The following is a 21,274-nucleotide window of genomic DNA, read 5'->3' on the forward strand; positions in this document are numbered from 1 at the left end:
GTGCCCTAGACTAGGGCTAGACTGCTCAGGGAAATGGTTCATGATGCCTTTTCCAAACCAGGTATTGGGTGAAGTAGTTGAGAGCTGTAGGGTGAGCAGTACAGCATAATAACCACCAAAGTCTTGGCTGACGTGGTAGCTGGAGGCAGCATAAAGCTGCTAAAAATTATGCAGCACCCTGGTTTACAGCAGAAGGCAAAGGAGACTGAGAAATTAATGGGCAGGAGTCATGAAGTACCCTGAGCTGTAGTGAGTATAAATCTCAGAGTATCTTGGATTCTAAGTTTGTTATTAAAAAAGTTAACGGTTAAAAGAAGTCCTTTAAAACTTTTTCTCAGAAAGATCTAGTTCTAAGTGAAAGGATTAAGCTATATATGTATATGTTCATAATCATCATAACTTAATAAAGTTAGCAAGCACACAGAACACATGAATGAGATTTGACTAGCTCTCTTGTTTTGATTATCCAGTCATAAATGCATAAATGACAGCAACGAAGAAGGAAATAAAGAAAAAAGTGGCGGCCCTCCGACCAGATGAAACACATGGAATTTGATTCTGATGCATTCCACCCTTTTTCCATGTGCATTCCATGGATTGCAAGTGGCAATGATTAATAACAAGCCTCATACTTAGATAAGGCTGAAGACATTTTAACATTTATTCCTAAGGAGAAAGGATCAACAGAGTCTTTTTGTCACTCTGAAGTCTGATTAGGTCCATCATCTACAACTACCAAGTTGCCAAGAGCTCGGGATGTGTAGGGGCCCCTAAGCAGGACACCTGAGAGTCCCACTGTGTGCCAAGGATCAGAAATTAAAGATTTCCCCCTCTTTCTTTCATTTACTAACTACAACTCAACATGTTTTTAAGCTTTCTTGCAGACAGCAAACCTCACAGGAAACACCAATGTGAACATTTGTATCAACGGCTAATAAGGCATTATTTTTATATGTCAGTTAGTAATTTCCTATAGAAAACAACAGGAGCAGGAGGAATGTTTCAACTATATGAACAAGCTTTCAATATTAGTAATATTGATCTAATATGCTCAAGTCTTTCTCTTAGCTTTTGCCAACAAAAACAGAATCTAAGTTACAACTAAGAAGTGTAAGTCAATCTACAATTAAGACTTTTTTTCACATAATAATATTAATACTTGTCTGCTAGTATAGATTATTTGTATACAGTAATTCATATGAATAATTTTAATCTGTTCAGGAATCATGTGCCATTAAGCTATGGACCTGATAACAAATAGCAAACAACAAGCCCAAGTAGACTGACTGAACTCAAGGAGTCTCTTTGTGGCGACAAATGTTTGCACAATTTCTCCTGTATTAACAGAGCAAAGTTGAGGCAGCCAATCTTGCTAATGAATGTTGTGTTTAAGGATGTGGAAGAATAGCCATTAGACAGAGACCACTGAACTAATTTAATGTGTAACATGTTCTAGAAGGGACATAGGTCTTCTAAGGTGAAATCTGAGTGCATGAAAACACCATGCCATATTAACGCTTAACTGTAATCAGCTAGAGACATAGCACATGCTCATTTTACTGGGACATTCCACTTTAAGTGCATGTTAAACTAATATTGACTTTTCTACTAACCCAAAATCTCTGTTATTTGTGCCCAGAAGACTGAAAAAACAATAGACATGGGAAGCAGAAGAATTAATCTTCCTGACCTTTTCTTTTTTTATACCTTTGGGAGTCAGTCTTTCTTTGTGTGTCTAACAGGGAATGTGAGCTATTCACTTGCAATGAGTCTTAAATTATGTAGAAGTATTTTACTGTGCTATTTTTTTTGTCTTTCTTTTGCATCCTCCACATTCAATAAACTCTACAGAGTATTATTAATAATATTTTTAAAATGTTATCTTTTTACCTGTATCCATTCTCTGATAGAATCTTCCCCTGGGGTCCATCCATTCTCAGGGTAATTTAGCCGGGACCTTTCTGAAGACCAGATAGCACTATACTGGGAGGAGACAGTGATTTGATCAGAATGAATTTCTCCCGACTCCATACCTAGTGGTTCCATGCACTGGAAATCTGAAGAGAAATAAATTACCATCATTATTATGGTCAGCTTTTTGATTTAGACTTTGAATAATGAGAAGGTTTTCCTGCTTTGAATATGAATATCTAAAGAATTTATTTTTATGTGACTTTGAATTCTTTAGCAACTTTAAGTGAGGCAGTATTGGACTTATGGTCTCATTCTTAATACTGTCATTTGAGTTGCCATGGCAATTCCTGCAATAATAATGCTATACAAATATTTTTAGCCCAGCATTGTAGCCATTTCAATACAGGACAATAGAAATCTCTTTTCTAGGGTAGCACAGGCACTTCTGTGGGTTCATAATATAAAAAATTGTATGTTCAACTCATAATTATTCACAAAGCCAGGAAAGACAAACCAGATGACTGTATAAAATAATTTTATTTTAAAACTATTTACTCAGGTACAAAAAGTAAAATTTTTTAAAAAATATTATTAAAATTTTAGCCATTATTTTTGAATCCTGGACACTGGAAAGAAACAGATCAACGAAATTTGAATCCAGGCCAGAAGATCATTGACCTAAGGGATTTACCACCTCTTCTGTAACATGCTGTATTCTAAATGAGTTGATCATCTCCATCCAATTTCTTTTTGTTGATAAAAAAATTGCCTAGATAATTTAGAATCAATTGATACCCTAGTCATTATATTGAGTTCACAGGCTGATAGGGCACAGAGAATAAATTCTTCTCCCACTCTTCAAAAATAAAGGCTCCAACCTGCAGCAAACCAAGAGAGGCTGGTGGCTTTAGGGAGATTCTCACATCCATCTGTTCATGCACCCCCCTGTCAGAAGATTACCAATCCCATGCAAGGAGAGGAGAAAATAACATGTGCCTATGCCTCTGTTCAGGGGCTTCACAGTATATAAACATAGCTGATCCCTTCATTAGCAGTTTAAGGTAAAATACCAGTGTATAAAGCAGAGGCCCTGACATTTAGGTACACTCCTTTTTATCACATCTTCTCTGGAGCTGATGTATCTTTAACAGAGAGGTGGGAGATGAGATAAAGATTTCAAAATCCATGAGTTGGAGAAATGAGCTTTTAGTAAGCAAAGTTCTGATTTTTCAATGAAAGTTAAAATATTCTGAAAAAAAAATGTTTAAATCTTTTACTTGGGATCCAAAAACTTCTACTCAGTAATGCTATCAGGTTACCTTATAGGAGTTGTAATTATGGTGCCCCATAATAGAATTATCGAAATTGTTGCCAAACTGCATTTGTTAGAGCATACCACCCTTTCCCCCATTTCTGTGCTGCTTAAGCATATTAGGGGCCTTGAGTGAAGTACTGAAGCTGAACTACATTAGTCTAAGAATCAAAGTAAATTAACTTCTGCTTGGAATCAGAGGGAGATCCATAAGCCACTACAAAGAATGCAAGACATGCTAGGTGGCAGTTGTACTAAAATATTTGAAAAGTAGATGTCTAGTTTGATCTAGACATGTGGGCTTTTGCTGTACCTCCTGGGGACATCTCACATGTCTGAGATAAGTAGGCTGAGTTGTCCTCTGGAGGTGACCCTCTTCGTATTGACAACACAAAGAGCAAGGGTGTCTGAAATTAGGTGAGAGGAATCACTCCTCTGTCTAAGCCTGCATCATAGAAAATGTTTCCTCTTATCATCCTAAAGGGTTTTCACACACATTAACTTCTCCTGTTCTGCTGTCTTGTGTTTAAGAGCTGAAGGCATCCCAGCATAGCAGATATTATTAATTCTGGCTCCAGTGTAATGATGCCTCTACAGCCTAGGGAGAATGACTCTGGAGATGGACGTGGGGACCCAAGTTGCCTGTGCTAGCTAATGAAGGTGTAGGAGCAGCACCTACATAAGGAGAAGCCAAACCAGCTGGAGGTACAATCTGAGACAGAGGGAAGAGGATTCTTCCCATCCACAGAGGCTGGTTATGACCCATTCCCTCTTCCTGGCTACGCATGTACAAGAAAGCTATTAAAGAGGCAAGGGGCAGAGGAGAGGTGGGGAGTAATGGGGATAATTTCAGTTTACTCATTTTTCTTTTGTTCCTTCTTTGACTAAACAAGTACATCAAATCTGGGTGAATCTGCTCTAAAGTCAGTAAGTTGCAGAAAGGAGAATTTGATTTAAACTGTGTGTTTTATTATCAAGCAAAGCAAGGAAATCTGCAAGGACATGGTCTAACACAGCCTGTATTTCCCTGTGTCTCTCTCACTTCATTTCATTCTCTATCCAAAGGGTAAGCATGAAAATGAGGCAACTGAGAAAAAAATACGAGACAGAGAACAAAGCTTAGATAGCTTATGAAATGGTTTAACAAGAGCACATATATTAAATGGGTTCTTTTGATTCAAGAAATCGATCATCAAAGCTTATTCCATGTAATAAAAGACGACTTTGGATAGTGCATTCATTGTTCACATTTCATTGTTTTAATGCAAGTGTTCAATTGCTCTGCATTCTTGCGTTTCCTTGGTCAGCACAGTTTTTCACAATAATTACCCCAACTTCCTGGCAATACTGCAGAATAAAACTGTAAGGAGAATTCTGTTTCTTGCACTGCTTTTCAAAGGGCAGCTGTTCTTTAAAAAATAAAACAAATAACAAAAAAAAGCAAAACAGAACTAACCCTTCCCCACCTCTTACTTATTTAAGGTTTCTTTAAAGTTTCATGCAACACCTGGTGTGCAAAAAGACATAACAGAGAATATTTTCCAAGAAGCTCTGCAGGATAGATAAATACTGACCTTCTGATACACTGCTCTGTGACACGCTGTAGTTTGCTGAGAATCCCTCTTTTGCTATTGCACTGTCAGTGTAAAATACCATTGAAAGAATCCCTGTCGAAGACCGGACACGTCCTGGGTTGTTCTGCCCACAATAACGCCCTATGTGTGGGCCAACTGCAAAGAGACAGGGTATAATAGTAAACTGCCAGTTCTACTACAACAATAGATGCCACTACAATAACGTCTGAAAGAGAGGCCCTCAGCAGGAAATAGTGAACCTCTACAAAAATGCAAAATCACAATCTCATCAATAAATTTGTGGTGAACAACGAATTGCTTATCCTACCCCAGTAATCTTACTTCTAAAATGTTCCAGATAGCACTTCATAAACCTCTGAAAATGTAAAGAACCAGGATTTCAAAATGTGTCCTTTAAAGTGTGCAGAGAGGGCAACAATGCATAAAATTACATGTACAAAACACCAAAAGTATTTTCCAAAGTGTGTTTGTAGCACCTATTTATGACAAGGACATCTGAATGGCCTGATTTGCTCACCCAGTCTACAAGATGCTCTGGGAATAGGAGTTTGAACAACACCTTCCAGGTTTTATGCTCAATACTGCAGATAATCTGTTAATTTTATAGCGAATTTAGAAAAACATTTTTGCACTCATATTGAGGCTATGACCAATGACTCTTTATGCCCTCATATTTAGGCTTTCAGCACACCCTCATAGGTCATTTGCCCATACGTTCAATATTAAAGAATACTGTAAAAGAATTCAAGAGGAAAATCTTAATCCTTTCAAAAGAGCAAGGATTTCTTAAGTATATCTCCATGTCACAGAACACACACACATACACACATACATGATCTCTCTCAGTGTTAATAATGTATAAACCAGATTCTGGTATTTTTCTGGGTTTCCTGTGCAGTGAGATAATATTTTTCCTTAATTAAGCTACTCGATTCACAACCAACATATGTGGCCTTCTAGCACTTGAGCATTCCCTACAGATAGGTCCCTAGGCTGTTGAACAGTGGTACATCTGTGCTTACAAACAATAAGAAAAGGTAATGCTAAAGCCCATCCATGGAGTCAATCATGAAAATAATCATAAGATGTCATTCTATTACTTACACCACTGGCTTTCCAGGCTTAAATTAATACCTTGTCATTTCTCTAGGAAGTCCATTTCACTCTCAGTTTAAAATATAAAATGTTTATATATCCTAATTATTCACAGTTCAAAGAAAATCCTCAGCTAACATAATTTTTTAGTTATTTATTGGCATTTTCCAACAAGTAAAACAGTTCCAGCTTGGAATAACTTTATTATGTAAGCTTCACATTTCTGTAAGGGCCTAGAGTTGCCAGGAAGAGGGAGCTCAGATGTTATAGCTCTTGGTGCCAGCATGTGATTTTATATCCATATTCTGGCCATAGTTATTCTTCAGTTGCCTTGGCAATCCCATGGCATTTAAAGTACCTGCCAGTTCAACCCTTTTCTACCAGGGTTGTTCAATACAGTATTGATAGAATGAAACACCCTATAAGAATTATGAATTGAATTCTTCTTCATCCTAGAAATCATTAAAGCTTTACAGTTTTATTATTTTGAGTGAGAAAGATTTTCTAGACTGTTATCATTAGTGGCTTTTTAAAAACACAAAATAATGACCCCCCCACTCCAATTGCTGCAGGTTTGGTTTTGTTTTCGCATTTTCTGTGTGCAAACAGCTCTGATCCTGCTCTTTCCTGTGATGGCTTTCAACATTATAACTGCTGATGTAGCTCTGAACTACAAGAAAATAAGGAGGATAAGGCCACCACGTTATGGCTCTCTGAGCCTCCCTCCTCCCATTTCCTGTAGGGAAGCCTCTTTGAAATGACAAACAGAAGAGAACTTTGTTTAAAGCAGACAGGCTTTAAGATTCCCCATGACTCACTAGTTTATAATTTTTAAGACATAGTGATTCTGCATTTCAGTTTTCTACAGATTGGCCCTGCTTTCACAGTACTATTCCATTTGCTAGCCATGTAGATGCAAGAGCCAAAAACTTGCAGAATATGACACAAAGAGATATTGAGGTTTTTGCACAACATGTAAACTTTAGCCTACTGAACTAATACAGTATTGATCTGAGCAGAACTGGATGAAATAGAGATCCTTATTCTTCTTACATAAATAGCTAACACAAAGTTCTCCTTTTCCCACTCAAGTCTTGAAAACTTTTGAACAACAATAAATTATCAAACATTTCAGGTGTCACCACATCGAATAAATGCTGTGTGGTGAACACCATTTGAGTAATTCAGGGGGTGATATTGCTGTCTGCTTTTTTTTACCATCTTCCTGACCCTTCCTTAGGAACTGAGATGGGCTTTCATCATAAAGCATATACAGTTCCTAATGGGAATTTTAAGGTGGCAGGTGCCGAAAAGTCATTAGGCCCAGAAGGATCTCTGCAGCCTCTACCTGTAGACCACCATGTTGCTTTGTCAGCATCCTCCAGGAAGGCCGACTCCAAATATGAGTCACTTGGAAATGTCCTCAATCAAGGACACTTTTACATTACCTTCAGAACAAAGGCATTTCGGTGAGCCAGCTACTTCATTTGACTGCCCATGTTGTATCTAATTCCGGGACCTTGACTCCTCTTTCCACTGGCATAGTATGATAGAGTGGAAAACTCAGCAACTTTCAGGTTAAAACATGGAGGGACAACTAAGAAGCCTGTTTTGCATGCTTTTCCTAAAATGCAGAGTCTAATTCTAGAACTTGAATAAATCCCTGATTATTCTTAATATGTATGTTTAAGGTTTACAGTTCTGAGTGTGGAATGTATAGAATATGGCTGGTGGTTTAAGACTAAACAGAAACCTTACCCTTACTAATTCTTCTTTTCTTTTCTACTGTTTGCCCTTCTGGACAAAGAGTATCTGTATCAGGAAATTTTGAGACTTATTGAAACACACATTTGCCCATCCAGTTGAAATCTTAGCTTTTGCAATTCAGTTAAAAAAAAAATGAAAAAACACAAGCAAGCAAAAATGGTATATGAGACTTGTAAAATATTAAAATAAATGTTATGTTAACTAGCCATTTTACTGAATTTTAAAGCTGGTCTTTACAAGTATGCTTGTGTGCTGTGGACAGTATTTTCACATCAGTATGATTGTTATTGACAAAATGTTTGCACACAATTGAGGATGATAAAGAGAAAAGAACTGAAAAATTAATCCCATCCTCACAGTCCATTGGTCACCTACACTGAACTTGTGTATACTCATATCTTAATAGCTTCTCACAAGAGTGTAGAAAGCAACCACAGTGGAAGAGAAACACACTTAGATTAATAGCAACCTTCATTTGCACTGATGTTAATGACCGAAGTAAAGCATTCTGTTTTGCTCCGTAATTCAGTGGAAGCTCTTGTGGTATTGACTGAAGCAGCAATGCTTAGCATGTGGTTCTCAAACCATATGTAAACTTTAAATTACTTTAAGCCCATAGTAGACAGTCTACAGAGCTTCAAAGAGAGCTGCATGATGAATATGTGCAATTCATCACTTAAGCTAGTCCTCATTTTGAGTGAGATATTTTTCTTCAGAGTTATCAATGGACTGTTCTCAGTCGAGGCTGGCTGAGGTATATTTGTGCCTTGGGCAAAGATATTTTTGGTGTCTAGTTTATTCATGAAAAAGCACATATTTCTATTCTGTGATCTACTCACTTCTGCTCTAATTCCACCTGTTACATCCTTCAAACCATGGTCCCTTTTCTGCACAATATTTGCAACATGCACCTGTAATTCCTGAATATTCTCCAACAGGGTTTGTTTCACCTACTGCTTTGTTTTAAAGAAGAGACCAAAGGATGCCCTTGGCCTGCAGTTATGCAGAATCAAAATGCCAGGTCTGAGGCATTCTTGAATGCCTACCATTCCCTTCCTGAACCAGCAAAACACTTACACCAGTGTTTAACTTCAGAACCATTAAGTGTCCTTTGTGAATTATTTTTGAAGTCAAACTAACTGCTCACATGCTTCAGAGATAAGCACATTTTTTTCATAATCAAGACACAAGTACTCAGCACTTGCCAGATTGAATCCACTAAAAGGACAACCAGGTAGGCTGAAGACTCCATGATTGTGACAGAGCATTTCAGGATTAATGTCTTTGTGAATGACTGTTACAGTTGTTGGCAAATTGCTTAAAAGAAAACTGTTTTCCATCAGAAAAATTGCAATTACATAGAAGCAAAATGTAAATGGAAGCATACCAATTTTGACACATCCTTTTAAACATCATTGTGAAAATTTGTTTAAGAGAACATTTCTCTTTTGGTTTTGCTCTTTTGAGGGAGGAAGGAAAAAAAATCACAGCTGTAGAAAACAGCAAATTCCTATCCTGCTGCTATCTAGTGACTGTAGCTGATCAAATTCTACAGTGAAAACATTTTCCACTTATGTTGGGCTTCATCTGCTCTAACTTACGTATCTAAAGTTTACGTCTGAGTTAGTGATCCAGAACTCTCAGTACAGTCAATAAGATATGAACCTCCAGAGGTCTATTAACTGCACCCAAAAGTAGATATCTGAGACAGATAGGAGTGGGGTGCTGTTCTCTGCTGAGAACAGAGGGACTGACAGTGCCTGGCTCAAACACTGATGCCTGGTTTCCAGAGTTGGGTGAGAGCAGCATGTTCAGGGGGCTGTCCATCTAATTCTGCCCTAGTTGCAGCCACAACTATTTTCCATCAAACTGTTCTCTGTGTTCTGTTAAAATACTGACATCATCCCGGCCAACCATAACTGTGTTGCTGTGGAGCAGGGGATTTGAACTAAAGGATATACATTTTTTCCGAACATTTAAAACATCCCTCTACTTCATGTTTATATCAGTGTAGTGCAAGGGCAACTTTAACCTTTAATACAACTTGGCATGTGAGCAGCAATGTGGTATAACGAGGCAAAATAGCTTCCTATTTTCTGGCTATATCTAGATCACTAAATAGGGAAGACTATGGACCACCCCCCAGACCTGCAGCCAGTGGCCAGGGACTGTTTGTGGGACCAGACTAACAGGGTGGCCCAGCTCGCTCTCATAGGGTTCTTCCCTCTGAAGCAGGATGGCCGTGTCCAACATGCCTGTTGGGAATGACTCCCGGCTTTCTCAGTCCTCCAAACCATGCTTAGGAATTACTTGGGAAAGTGCAAACTGATGTGGGATGGCTAAAATTGTACAACGGAGTATGCCAGCAATCAAGAAGTACACACATCCATGCCTTGGCCCAGTTTTAGTTAATAGCTTCAGAATATTTTTTCATGGACTAAAGGGAAATGGACACATGGCTGAAAGACTCACCTTGGGTGAGCCTCCCTTAATCAAAGGCAACCATACTGTCTAATATTTTTCAGAAATTTACTACTTCCATGTGGATGCAAATTAGATTTGCTTTGCTTTCCTTTCTCTTTTATTTTATTTTTTCTTTTATTTGCAAGAGTATCTGGATACTTTCTTTTTGATATCTAGAAAATTTTAATTTCTGTCTTCAGTTTATGGCCAGCTCATGCCAGTGGTTTCCCGTCTCAGCTTTGCTCTTTGGTTGAAATAGTTCTTCTCCCTTCCAGGGATTCATCCTGTGATGCATTTATAGAAAAGCAATCACATTCTCTCTACCTTTGTAGTATAAGTTAAGTTAAACAAGAGAGACTGACTGCTGGCTAAGGATCATCCTCAAGCGAATTGATGCAGCAAACATTTCCCTACAATTGCTGCAACCTCCAGCAGTTTGTATCTAAGGAAATATTTCTTTTGAGTCTACAAATTCAGTTGAATATTTACAAACATGTAAACGCCCTTATTGGATGTCAGGATCAATCTGGGTTTAGACAGTGAGTGAATGAATTGGAAGGCTGATAATGTCTGTTGTTAATTGCTCTTCAGTATGGCTCAGTCACTTTCTTGAACCAGGAAATTACCACTTTGAAACCCTCCGACACTAACAATAATGCATTTCTTTTTGGTAATATTACACACAAATTGATTGATTGGATCATCTTTTCACATGTCAGTTTAAATGCAAGTTCTGCAGGGATTCAGCTTGGACAGATTTGGCCTATGTACAAATAAACCTATTATTAAATGTTCCAGACATCATTATTGCAGTGTTACAATACTGTTTTCCTAACTGAGGCATTAAATACTAAATAGTCTTTCAGCTACTGTTATGGCTCTTCACTATTTATTGGATTGGATTGAAAAGAGCCATGATAAACCCATTAAGCATAAAACAGAAAGGAAAAACAAATATATGTTAAAAAGCACATACCTATTTACTGCAGCATCAATAAAAGCTATAATTAAAATTATATTGGGATTTATCTAGGAACACAGGCAAATTTAAATGTTTTATTAAAATATGTTCCTTAAGTTATATGTTTTCATTTAAATGAAATATTAATGTAGGATTAGCAGTTTGTAGAAACTGCCACTGCTGTTCATAAAAGTAAGAAAATATCTATTAATATGGGTTATCACACCAGTAGAAAACTGAGATAGCTGTAATTAGTGCCCAACACAAACAACATAAATCTCCAGTGGTTGAATTTTGTTACAAGGTACAAAATTGAGAAAAAAAGAACAGCTTCAAGATGCTTCTTTTTATCAGCTTATGCCACGCATAGAAACAGTGAAAAGGTGTCACAATCAGTTTTACATAGCTGCTTGCACAATTTGTACAGGTGTTTGGGCACCCTAAAGGTTAGGCATTTGGGTTGAACAGTCCCTTTTAAGCTGGAGTTGCAGACTATCAAGCTGGGGTCCTTGGAGAACTGGCTCATGGCTGCCCTACCTAGAGGGGACTTGGATCTTGTGGACCCATTGCCGTAAATGAAAAAAAAAAAAAAACAAACAGAGTAATCATGCAGCTGTTTTGTTCATCTGTCTCAGCATAAAATGGGATATGAGGGTGATGGGTGAAATTAGGGTTCACTGGCTCTATAGGCTTAGTTAATATTTAGCTATGCACTTAGTGAATTTGCACAAGGTCAAGTGTGGTCAACAGCTAAGTGGAAAATTACTGAGATGGCAGAGAAGTAGGTTCCAGAAGGGTACCCAACACACCCACCCTGACACATGTGCCCAGCTAATCAGAGATTATAAATTAACAAATAAATCTAAAACCTTCAGATTTGCTTATGCTACTGGAAGAGAGAGCACTATAAAGGAGGAACCCTGCAGTGCCCCATCACTGATGCCACCTGAATGAATAACTCAATGATTGATTACTGAACTGGGTAATCATTTAGTCACTATGATTTCAACTGTATGGACACCGTGTTTTCTCTGACAAAGAAATGATCTTCTTTGACAGCTGGTCTGTAACCCGGATCCTCCACAAACCTGAGGGTTAGTACCTGAAGTCCAGTTTGTTCAAGTTGTTGGAAATTTCTGGACAATTCTCAGGTGTTAGCTGTGAAATTCTGGGGACTCATTATAAGGCTTCATATTTAATTTATTTTAGTGTAGGAGGTCGATCACATATTCCCTCTAAAAACAGAGACTTCCCCCAATCCAACTGTTCAAAATTAAACATATTTCATGGAAAAAAATCATTCACACTATGACATGCTTTACTGAATTTACAGAGCATTTTCCTCATTTCTCTTTAATTCAACTTGTTTCACATAAATCAGGTACGATGACATTTAAAAAAATGAGAAAATGCCTTCTGCAGCCGACTACAGAGTAATGGTTATGCATATCACAGTCCATTTTTCTCTTACCATCAGGGAATCCATCCCAGATTTCCAATCGGTCATAGCGACAGAATGCTCCCCCTGGAGTATTTGAATCAGGTTCTAGCTCAAAGCTTTCAAATTCCAGTATAATCTCTGACATCTTTGGTGCAAAGATAATATAAGTGCATTCAAGGCTATTGGGATATTTTTCAGGGAATCCAGGGGACTTTATCACTCCACTTGATGAAGTAAAGTTTCTGGAACATTCAGGTCCTGTAAGAGAAAGAGAAAAATCGCCTGGGTTAACACTATGCTACTAAGTAAAGTAGTTAGCTGGAAAACAAATTAGGTTGTATAGTCTCTCCACCAGCAAAAGTGGCTTTTCAATGAAACACCTAATTTTAATAGCTGCATTAATCATTCAGCCAGCTTGTTCCTATTATTGATAGTCAGGTTTTAAAGTGCAGTTCACATATACTGACTGATCTCCAATTTTAAATTTGTATAGAACAATATGAAAACTTGTACCAGCTCTAGAAAAAATTATGACAAATACAAAGTCATGTGGGAACAATGAAAGTGTAAGCTGCAGAAATCTCGACAGAGCCCTAGAGAAATAATTATAGCCCCTTCAAGCTCAAATCTTTAAATCTTACGGCTGACAGGCTTTTATTGGTGAAATAGAATTTTTTACGAAAGTGGGTGAGTGAATTCAGTAGAGGGAGTAGTGGTTTCAGATTCCTGGAGCACTGACTCAGTAACTCTGCCAGATGTGACCTATGCCTCCTTGACAAACTAAATGTGAAAGGTAATTCGTACATGTACCAAGGGTGAGTGACTCATTCTGAGTGGTGTTGACACAGGTGCACCAGCAAAATGTTGCTGTTAGTGCAGGCATGATAAACTGTGTGATTACAGGCAGTGTTGCTAAAAGTCACCTAATGTCAATGTTGACACACCAGCTTTCCCTGGTGTCCCCATCATGGCAAAATGGGATGTTCCAAACAGTGCTCCTGGTGGAGCAGGAAAGTGCCAGTAAAGATGCAAGGGTATAAAAGGGCAGGTCACTGGATTTGCCTTTGTGAATAGAGGGGACTAAAACTGGAGTCCCTCGTTTGTTGACAGATTGCAATTCTTCTTTATTTAGGTCCCTCAGGAATCCTCTCTGTGGATCCCATATCTGCAGGTGTGCTCAGAAGTCAGCTGCAGGCACTGCCCACACATCCTTTCACAAAGTTAGCATAGGTACACTTCTCTGACTTTTGACCCTCCAAATTTAATGGCAAGTAATTTACAGGATTTCAGACATTGGTGGATAGCAGTTAACCTGGGGAGTTTGGGTAGGATGACTCAGGTGAAGGTCTTTGAACACGGAGTAGAGGAAGGACACAGGCAACACAGTTTGGTTGCAACAGGCAGGTCTGTGCTGGAGGATGAGTGTGTGCAAGGTTTCAGTTTGTTTGAGGATGCCCAGCATCCTTAGAGACTGTAGTCAGGAGCCTTAGAGGATTTCCAATGCTTAACACAGATCATTGAAGGAAAACAGTCTGGCTTGTTGCATATATGAATATTCTTATTTCACCATAGAAAATGTTTCCCTTGTGAATGTGCCAAACATATTACCCCCCCACAGATTTGGCTACCTCCCAGCTAAATTCAATATGCAGGAGAGAGGTCTGAATGAATTTAGTCAGTTCAGGTATTTTTGTCCTTCAACAGACACTGATAGGAAATGCTTGAGCTATCACATCAATATTCAGAACACTTCTTGGCATCTTTTGGAAGATGTAGATATTAATGCTCACGTAACCTGACCCATTCCAATTTGGGAAATTACATTTTGCCTATAATTAAATTGCCCCCTTACACATTAGTCAGATATTTCTCTTCTTTCCCTGTCATTCCCTTGTCTCCTTGTCATGTATGGGAGGGTTATATTCTGGCTGTTGCTCCTCACTCCCACCAGTAGCTGCTGTTCCAGGATAAAATAGCTTTGCTATGCCATTCATAGCATAAAGTGCTCTGTACTCCTCTTGGAATCCAATAAAAGATGCAATATAAAATGTAAGCCAGGATCATTATTGCTTTATTAAATACAGCCAGATCCTGCCTCTGTGAGTGCATGATCGTCAGACTCCTTAAACTCACACATGGTATCTCAATACCAGCTTGCTTTATTTTAAACATGTTCAAGTCAATCTGGTGCAAGAAACAAAAACTGTTTTCAGAAGAGCTGCCTCACTAAAATGCCCTCAACAGATTTTGACCCTTTATTGTCACGGTGAAGAATCTCCAGGAATTAAATCAATACTGAGGCTACAAGGAACTCCATGGAGCGGTCTTCATGAAAAACTGGCAGAAATGGTTCTAGCAGAGGCTTGACAGAATAGATGCTTCTGAGGTGGAGAAGCCACATGTGTGCATGTGTATAAAATAAAGGAAGGGATATAAGCTGAAGGAAAGAGAGAAAGGAGGCAATAGAGAGAGCAAAGAAAAAGAATTGACATTGGGGATAATTTCATTTTCTCTCTATAGGTGTCTCTGAGTCAAAAAATCATTTGCCTTCTTGGTTGACACTGTCTTTTCTTTCAGTTTACACCATAAATTTAATCAACTAAAATTAGGAATGTTGAATGTGAACCACTGTAAATCCTCTTCTAGTGAATAGGCCACTCATCCATCCTAAAATAATCTAGTTGCTGAAGACAAAATTATGAACATTTCAGATGGGCTAAAAGTTGGACAATATGGGTTTCATGTTTTAGTCTGGAATTTGACTTCTTCAGTGTCTTTCTGGCTAAGGAGCTGGATAAGTAAAGGCAGCTCTACTCTCAAAGCCTATATTTCTTTTATCATAGTCATTACGTGTTCTGGTCTCTCCTTACAATTTCCATGGTGTGCAGCATTTTAAGCATCAGGTTTAGAATTCAGCCTAGGATACAGGTATTGTAATGTAGCTTTTCTTTTCAAAAACTAAAGATGCTCTCACAGGAATAACGGGAAAAAAATATATTGTGTGCTGGAATGCAGCTCAGCCTTCAGCTCAGCACCACAGGACCTTGGGCTTGGGATCATTTTAATACTTCTCATACCTGGGAAATTATGAGCTAAGCTGTGAATATCCTAAAATGAAGCATATTAGTCTGGTGTCAGCAACTGAGCTTCACCTGTGTAACAGGGTGAACTTGTCATCTTTATTTGGTATGGATACTAAAATGTAAATTTGGAATAGCATATACACATTAACTCAAAAGTTGAAAAGGGCTGTGTTCCCACAGCAACTATAACTTGTATCCTTTGTGTACGTACAGCATTTTCTAACACTGTACCTGGTGATAACTTTCTTGCCTTAATATACGTTTTATGTGGAATGAACTAGAGTTAAAGTTGCTCTGGGAGCCATAATTTTGAGTTTCTTGACTTCTGTGTGTGTAAAATCACATTCATAATGCCATCTTAACATGGTTAATGTATATCATTGAGAGATGTAAATGACCACACAAGGAAATAAACACAATGTTCCTGTCAGAGCTCTGAGTTGCCACTACACTATTAGGAAATAAATAAAAGCTTTTTTCTTTAAAATGCTCAGTTGCTAAAATAGATTGTTTCACAGGTCATTCTTTCACTATTTGTGTTTCAGCCTTGTTCTTTGCAAAAGATGGTACTGTATATATAAGCACTGAGAAACTTCAGGACACAGTTTCAAGAGTTTAACCTCTTGAAGACACCAAAATAAATAGAGTTATTTTTTCAGGAAAGCTTGGTGTCATTTGGATGCTAAGTTCTTTAAAAAAATGTGACCCTGAAGGTCACCAAAAGAATTTCTGGGAGCCAAGAGTGGATTTACAGACAGGGAAGATGGTGAACAAGAGGTCTGTGGCCCCAATTAGCACTGTGCAGAGCAGCAATAGCATGCAATAGAAAAGAGACTTCACTACTGTGCTTCTCCTCATTAACAGTACAGCTGCCACCAAGCTCATGTGCTGAACACAACTGAAAATTGGCTCTGGTTTAGGTTCGTAAAAGGGACTTGAATGGATTCTGAAAATAGGGCACTGTCTGGTAGTGGTGTGCACTGGAAATTAGGAGTTTTGAGGTATTCTGTGAATATGACCCTAAACATTGATGTTGAAATCCACATTTTTTTCTATAAAGTTAAGATTATTTTCTTTTAATTATTATGAGTTCTGGTCCTGTATTCTCCAGGCATGGAATATATGATTCCCCCCCCCGCCCCCCCCCCCCCCCCCCCCCCCCCCCCCGCAATCTTACTACCCTTGTAGCTACTGACTTGGAAAGGGAGTTATCAAAGAGGGACTGTCTATAGATCTGGTTATTCCTGAACTGTTTGTTTCTCTGGGCTTTCTTTGTGCCCCATACACCTATCTGTGTTCACTGTCACAAGTATCTAGCAGGACATGCCTGTGAACAGTGTGAGCTTCTCCTCTCCTTTACCTCCCAAACATGATTTGTGAAAGCAACAGCAACATCATCTGCTGCCCATGTGCACTCTGGTCCTTTCTGAGCCCACAGCCATCTCTTGGGAATGCAGAGGAAAACACTAGCCAAAATAAGTCAGGGACTCAGAAGGTTACAGTGCTGTTAAGGCAGCAACATTGTAAATCATTCAGTAATTATTATCACAAAAAAAGGCTTTAAGTCAGTCAGAACAAGCAGGTGAAGAAGACTATCATATTACACCCAGAGTTGTCAATCCTCAGATGCAGCTGACCCACTAGATTCATAAAGATTTACACCCACTGAATACATGCCCTGACTTGGAATGACAAGGGTAATACAGTTTTCTCTTTCAAGCATTTTCATGCATTCCCCCCATTCCAAAGAATTATGGTGAACTCCTTGATGCAAGCAAAAATCACAGGTTATGAGCTATATGACAATTAATTGTTTCTCACCTCTTTTGAAAACTTCATAACGGATAGAAAATCCTGCTCCATGTGTCTCATAGTCGGAAACAAACTTAATGAAAAGATACGGTCCTGAAGACACTAAAGAAGGGGGAGCAATTTTTCCACAGTACTTTCCCCATAAGCGTCCTTCAGCATTATCTCCATCAATCACTTCAACATAATCATACCTGGTAGATAAATGGAAGGAAGAAACTTTTAACTTCCAGGAAAGAAGGAGACCTAATTAATTTAGAAACCATAACACAACATAGATAATCAAGAAAAATGCTAGCTTGCTTGGAAAATGCATTATGCTGAAAGATGTAAGCAAAATGAAATAATTAAAATGGACTACATTATGTCTGTAGACATCATCTGGCAACATGGAACTATTAGGAAGAATGGTGTCCATTATGCTTGCAGACAATGTCAGCTAAAGTAACCAATTAACAAAAAAAAAAGGAAATCTCATGAGCACAATTCTGTATTATTAAATTGTGTTCCTTTGTCTGTGTAGTGTTGTTATCAATACATAATGCATAGCATTCTTTTCAAACTGTGAAGTTCTGTTATGAATTCAAAAATGTCTTTTTGGCTGGAGCTCTTTATGAACAATACTTTGATTTCCATATGCTGTCCTCCAAACATATGTTCACAGAATAATAAATAAATCCCTAAACATTAGATTTTTTTCTAAACTCCACCATGTTTCAGACCAGTGGTAGAGAAATCTGTTATTTTCCTTGTTTGCTGGACAAATAATTTGGAGCAAATCACAAAATCAACATGTCAGTCAGAGCACTTGTTTTTTCTCAGACAAAACTTGTTTCATTACAAATCATCTTTGTTTAAGTATTTTAACCAAGAAGTGCATGTTATAACACTCAGACTTGTACAGCATGTGTTACTGAACAGGCTGGGCTAAATTCTACCCCGGTTACTTGCTTAATTCCTAAGGACTTTATAAAGAAAAGCATATAATAATGCAGTAATGATTGGTAGTAAAAAAAGTTTGCCTGGGAGCAAGAGCCCATCACCTGAGATGCCAATATATAGGGCCTGGTCTGACAGATTTGGTTTCAGGGGGCTGAGGAGAGCCAGCCCAGCAGCTTGGTGTACTAAGCCAGCCTAGAGAATACAAAGGGAATAAAAGTCATGGGGAGGCAGAAGCTGCAGGTGCAGAGATAGGTCTCTTTTTGTTTTATTAGCAGACGATTTCACTTGACCCTGGGCACAAAGAGCAGACACAATCTGTAGAATCAGTTTAATTTTATCCTAAAAGATGGTGGCACTTGGAGCCCGGGTTGTGCTCTGGACCTCTTTTCGACTGCGGCGAAAGGCTTTTCTCTGCCCCTGCCTCTTTGTGTCTCACCCATGCTGCCGTTTTGACAAGTTGCTGCTAGCCAGACAATCTCATTTACTTTTCATTATCGTACTACAACTGACATTAAAATGTTGCCATTAATTTTTTTAGACCTTTATTCTACTGTTATGCTCACTGAAATTTTCTGAGCATATTAATATAAAAGGAAGAGCTAAAAATGACAGGACAGTAAAGTGTGTCTGATGTTTTTAAAGAGATCAAAGGAAAAAAATGTCTTCATGATGACCAATGCCATTTTTAACAACTGCTCCAAACCATCCAGGACACATTACTTATGTTTACATGCAGTCCCGTGAGACAACTTCAAAGATGATATCACTAGTTAAAGTGGACAGCTTAAGGCTCCTTAAATTAAAAATGACATTACCTCATCAGTTAAAATTGTGTGCCAGCTTTGGTGTATATCAAGTAGAAAATAAAGCTGACACTGATGGAACTGTAAGCATTAGCATATGTGAAATATTGTGTTAACTGCATTTCCTCTTATGTATTTGATTTTTCTAGTAGCAATTGCTCAGCTAGTTAGGCTCACTGACCTGTTTCAGATTGGTGAAAATATAAAGCAGAAATGTTAATTTCTGAGGTGATTTTACAGATACTTTAAGTAGACTGAGCCTGCATTTTTTAAAATTTTACTTCTGTTCTTTCTGCATTTTCTTTATGATACATGTATAATAGGATTTGAAAGTTAGGAGAGTTGTAAAAAGACCTCAGAATTGGTTTTGGTTGTTTATTTTTGTTTGATTTTTTTTTTTCCTTTAGAAATATCCTTAAGAATACCATCTCTAGGTTCCCTGCAAAATCTATTGAAAGTATTCAGGGATGCAGGCTACTAGTTTTTAAGAAAAAACCCTATACTTTAAGAAAAAAATTAATTTTGGGAATTTTTAACTAGGCAACCTTTCTCCAAATAATTAACTGCTCATTAAAGAGAAAGAGTAACCACATAAAACCACAGCATCTGAGTCTTCGCTCTTCTCCCCATGATGACATTATTTCACCAGTTTCCCAGGCACCATTCATTGCTCAAACCTCAACAGTAGATAAATTTTCAAATTAATATAAAGAAGAACCCTAATTCTGAATTATTAAATTATATGAAGAATTTTAACTAAAAATGCTAAACAAATTTTTACATATTTTTTTTACTTCATGTATAAAGAAGAAAAAAAACCCCAAAGGTTTGAATTCAGTATTTTTATTCTGCTACACCTTAAAAATAAACAATCTCTATAGTCTTACTAAGTCTTTTGTATACAGCCAAAAAAATAATAAACCTATAAATACCAATTTTGCTATTATATGAAGTAAATTTGGCAAAAAATATTCAAACTACATTCTATTACTCTACTAATTTTCCTCCTTTATTGTGGTAGCCTGCCCACACCTTTCTGTTGTCCCTAATAGTGACAGAATTGTAATTTATGGTGCTCTTTCTGGCTGCTGTACAGTTGTAAATGATACAATTTGGTTACTAAAAGGCTGTCTTCTAATGGATTTTGAAAGTTATAGGTCATGTAGCCCTGTGGAAGATTGGAGGATTTTTCAGTTTTTTTTTCTTTTGCTTTGAAAAATTACTGACAGACAGAAAAGAAGTTTAGCTGTGAGACAATGGGTACAAAGTATGATTTGAAAAGGGGAAGTTTTAGAGATAAGCGCTACAGCCTTCATATTCTAACGATCATGTCTTTCACTTGGCAGCTAACAAATGGATTTGGATTCTCCCACACTGGTGGTAATATCTGATATTTAAGCTGCAGTAAATGAGTATCTATATTATTTTTTTAAGGAAATGAAATTACTCTGGATTTTACTAGTTTATACTTGGAAGCCAATGTCCTGCTGTCATTTTTGCACTTTTCAAAATCCTACCAGAGGCCATAGTGTATCACAAACAACTGTTCTTGTAAATAGGAGAAAGTACAGTCACAACTTGAAAATGGAGTTGCTGCCAAGGAAGCTCAGAAAGCAGCTTGCATCTCCCTCTGGACTTGGTAGCAGTTCTTCTACATAAGTTTGTCAGAAGAAGATGCTGTACCAGGGATGCAGTTGGCACATTGGCATCCCTGTGAGGAGACTGAACGTGTCACCTCCGCAGCACCCAGACAGTCTTGGCGTGTAGCCCAGAATACTGAGTTTGCAAATTTGGATTTCCCACTTGGCAATTCTTCACTCAGTTACTGCTGTCAATGGCGTGGCAAATATTTCCTGTAATGTTATAGTCCTTTAGGGTTTATGGCACAGCGATGTAAATACAAACATGGCGCTAGCCATTGGGTGTAGTTTCAGGTGAAAGACTAGAGCACTAGCCTATGTGCGAAAATAGGAGATGCCCCCCCAGGAGTTTGAGGTAATCAGCAGATATGTTCATGGAGACAGTATGCTACGATGCAAAAAGCATTCCGTTTACCTGTTTGGGTCTTCCCGGATTTCCCATTTTTATT

At 38.0% G+C, this 21,274-nt stretch overlaps 1 protein-coding gene across 4 annotated transcripts in view; it reads right to left on the minus strand.

Moving 5' to 3' along the window:
* The window catches only part of NRP1 (neuropilin 1), a 114,264-nt gene that overhangs the window by 49,262 nt on the left and 43,728 nt on the right, over positions 1 to 21,274 (minus strand). For all 4 annotated transcript variants that reach the window (XM_042801838.1, XM_042801840.1, XM_042801837.1 and 1 more), the window contains exons 4-7: positions 17,453 to 17,634; positions 12,579 to 12,806; positions 4,801 to 4,956; positions 1,891 to 2,057 (exon numbers count right to left, since the gene is read on the minus strand). In XM_042801838.1, the coding sequence (XP_042657772.1) occupies positions 1,891 to 2,057; positions 4,801 to 4,956; positions 12,579 to 12,806; positions 17,453 to 17,634 (733 nt within the window). The remainder of the gene's footprint in view (positions 1 to 1,890; positions 2,058 to 4,800; positions 4,957 to 12,578; positions 12,807 to 17,452; positions 17,635 to 21,274) is intronic.

The sequence above is a fragment of the Tyto alba genome, unplaced genomic scaffold (genome assembly GCF_018691265.1).
Source record: "Tyto alba isolate M040663 unplaced genomic scaffold, T.alba_DEE_v4.0 Super-Scaffold_38, whole genome shotgun sequence".
Classification (NCBI taxonomy): domain Eukaryota; kingdom Metazoa; phylum Chordata; class Aves; order Strigiformes; family Tytonidae; genus Tyto; species Tyto alba.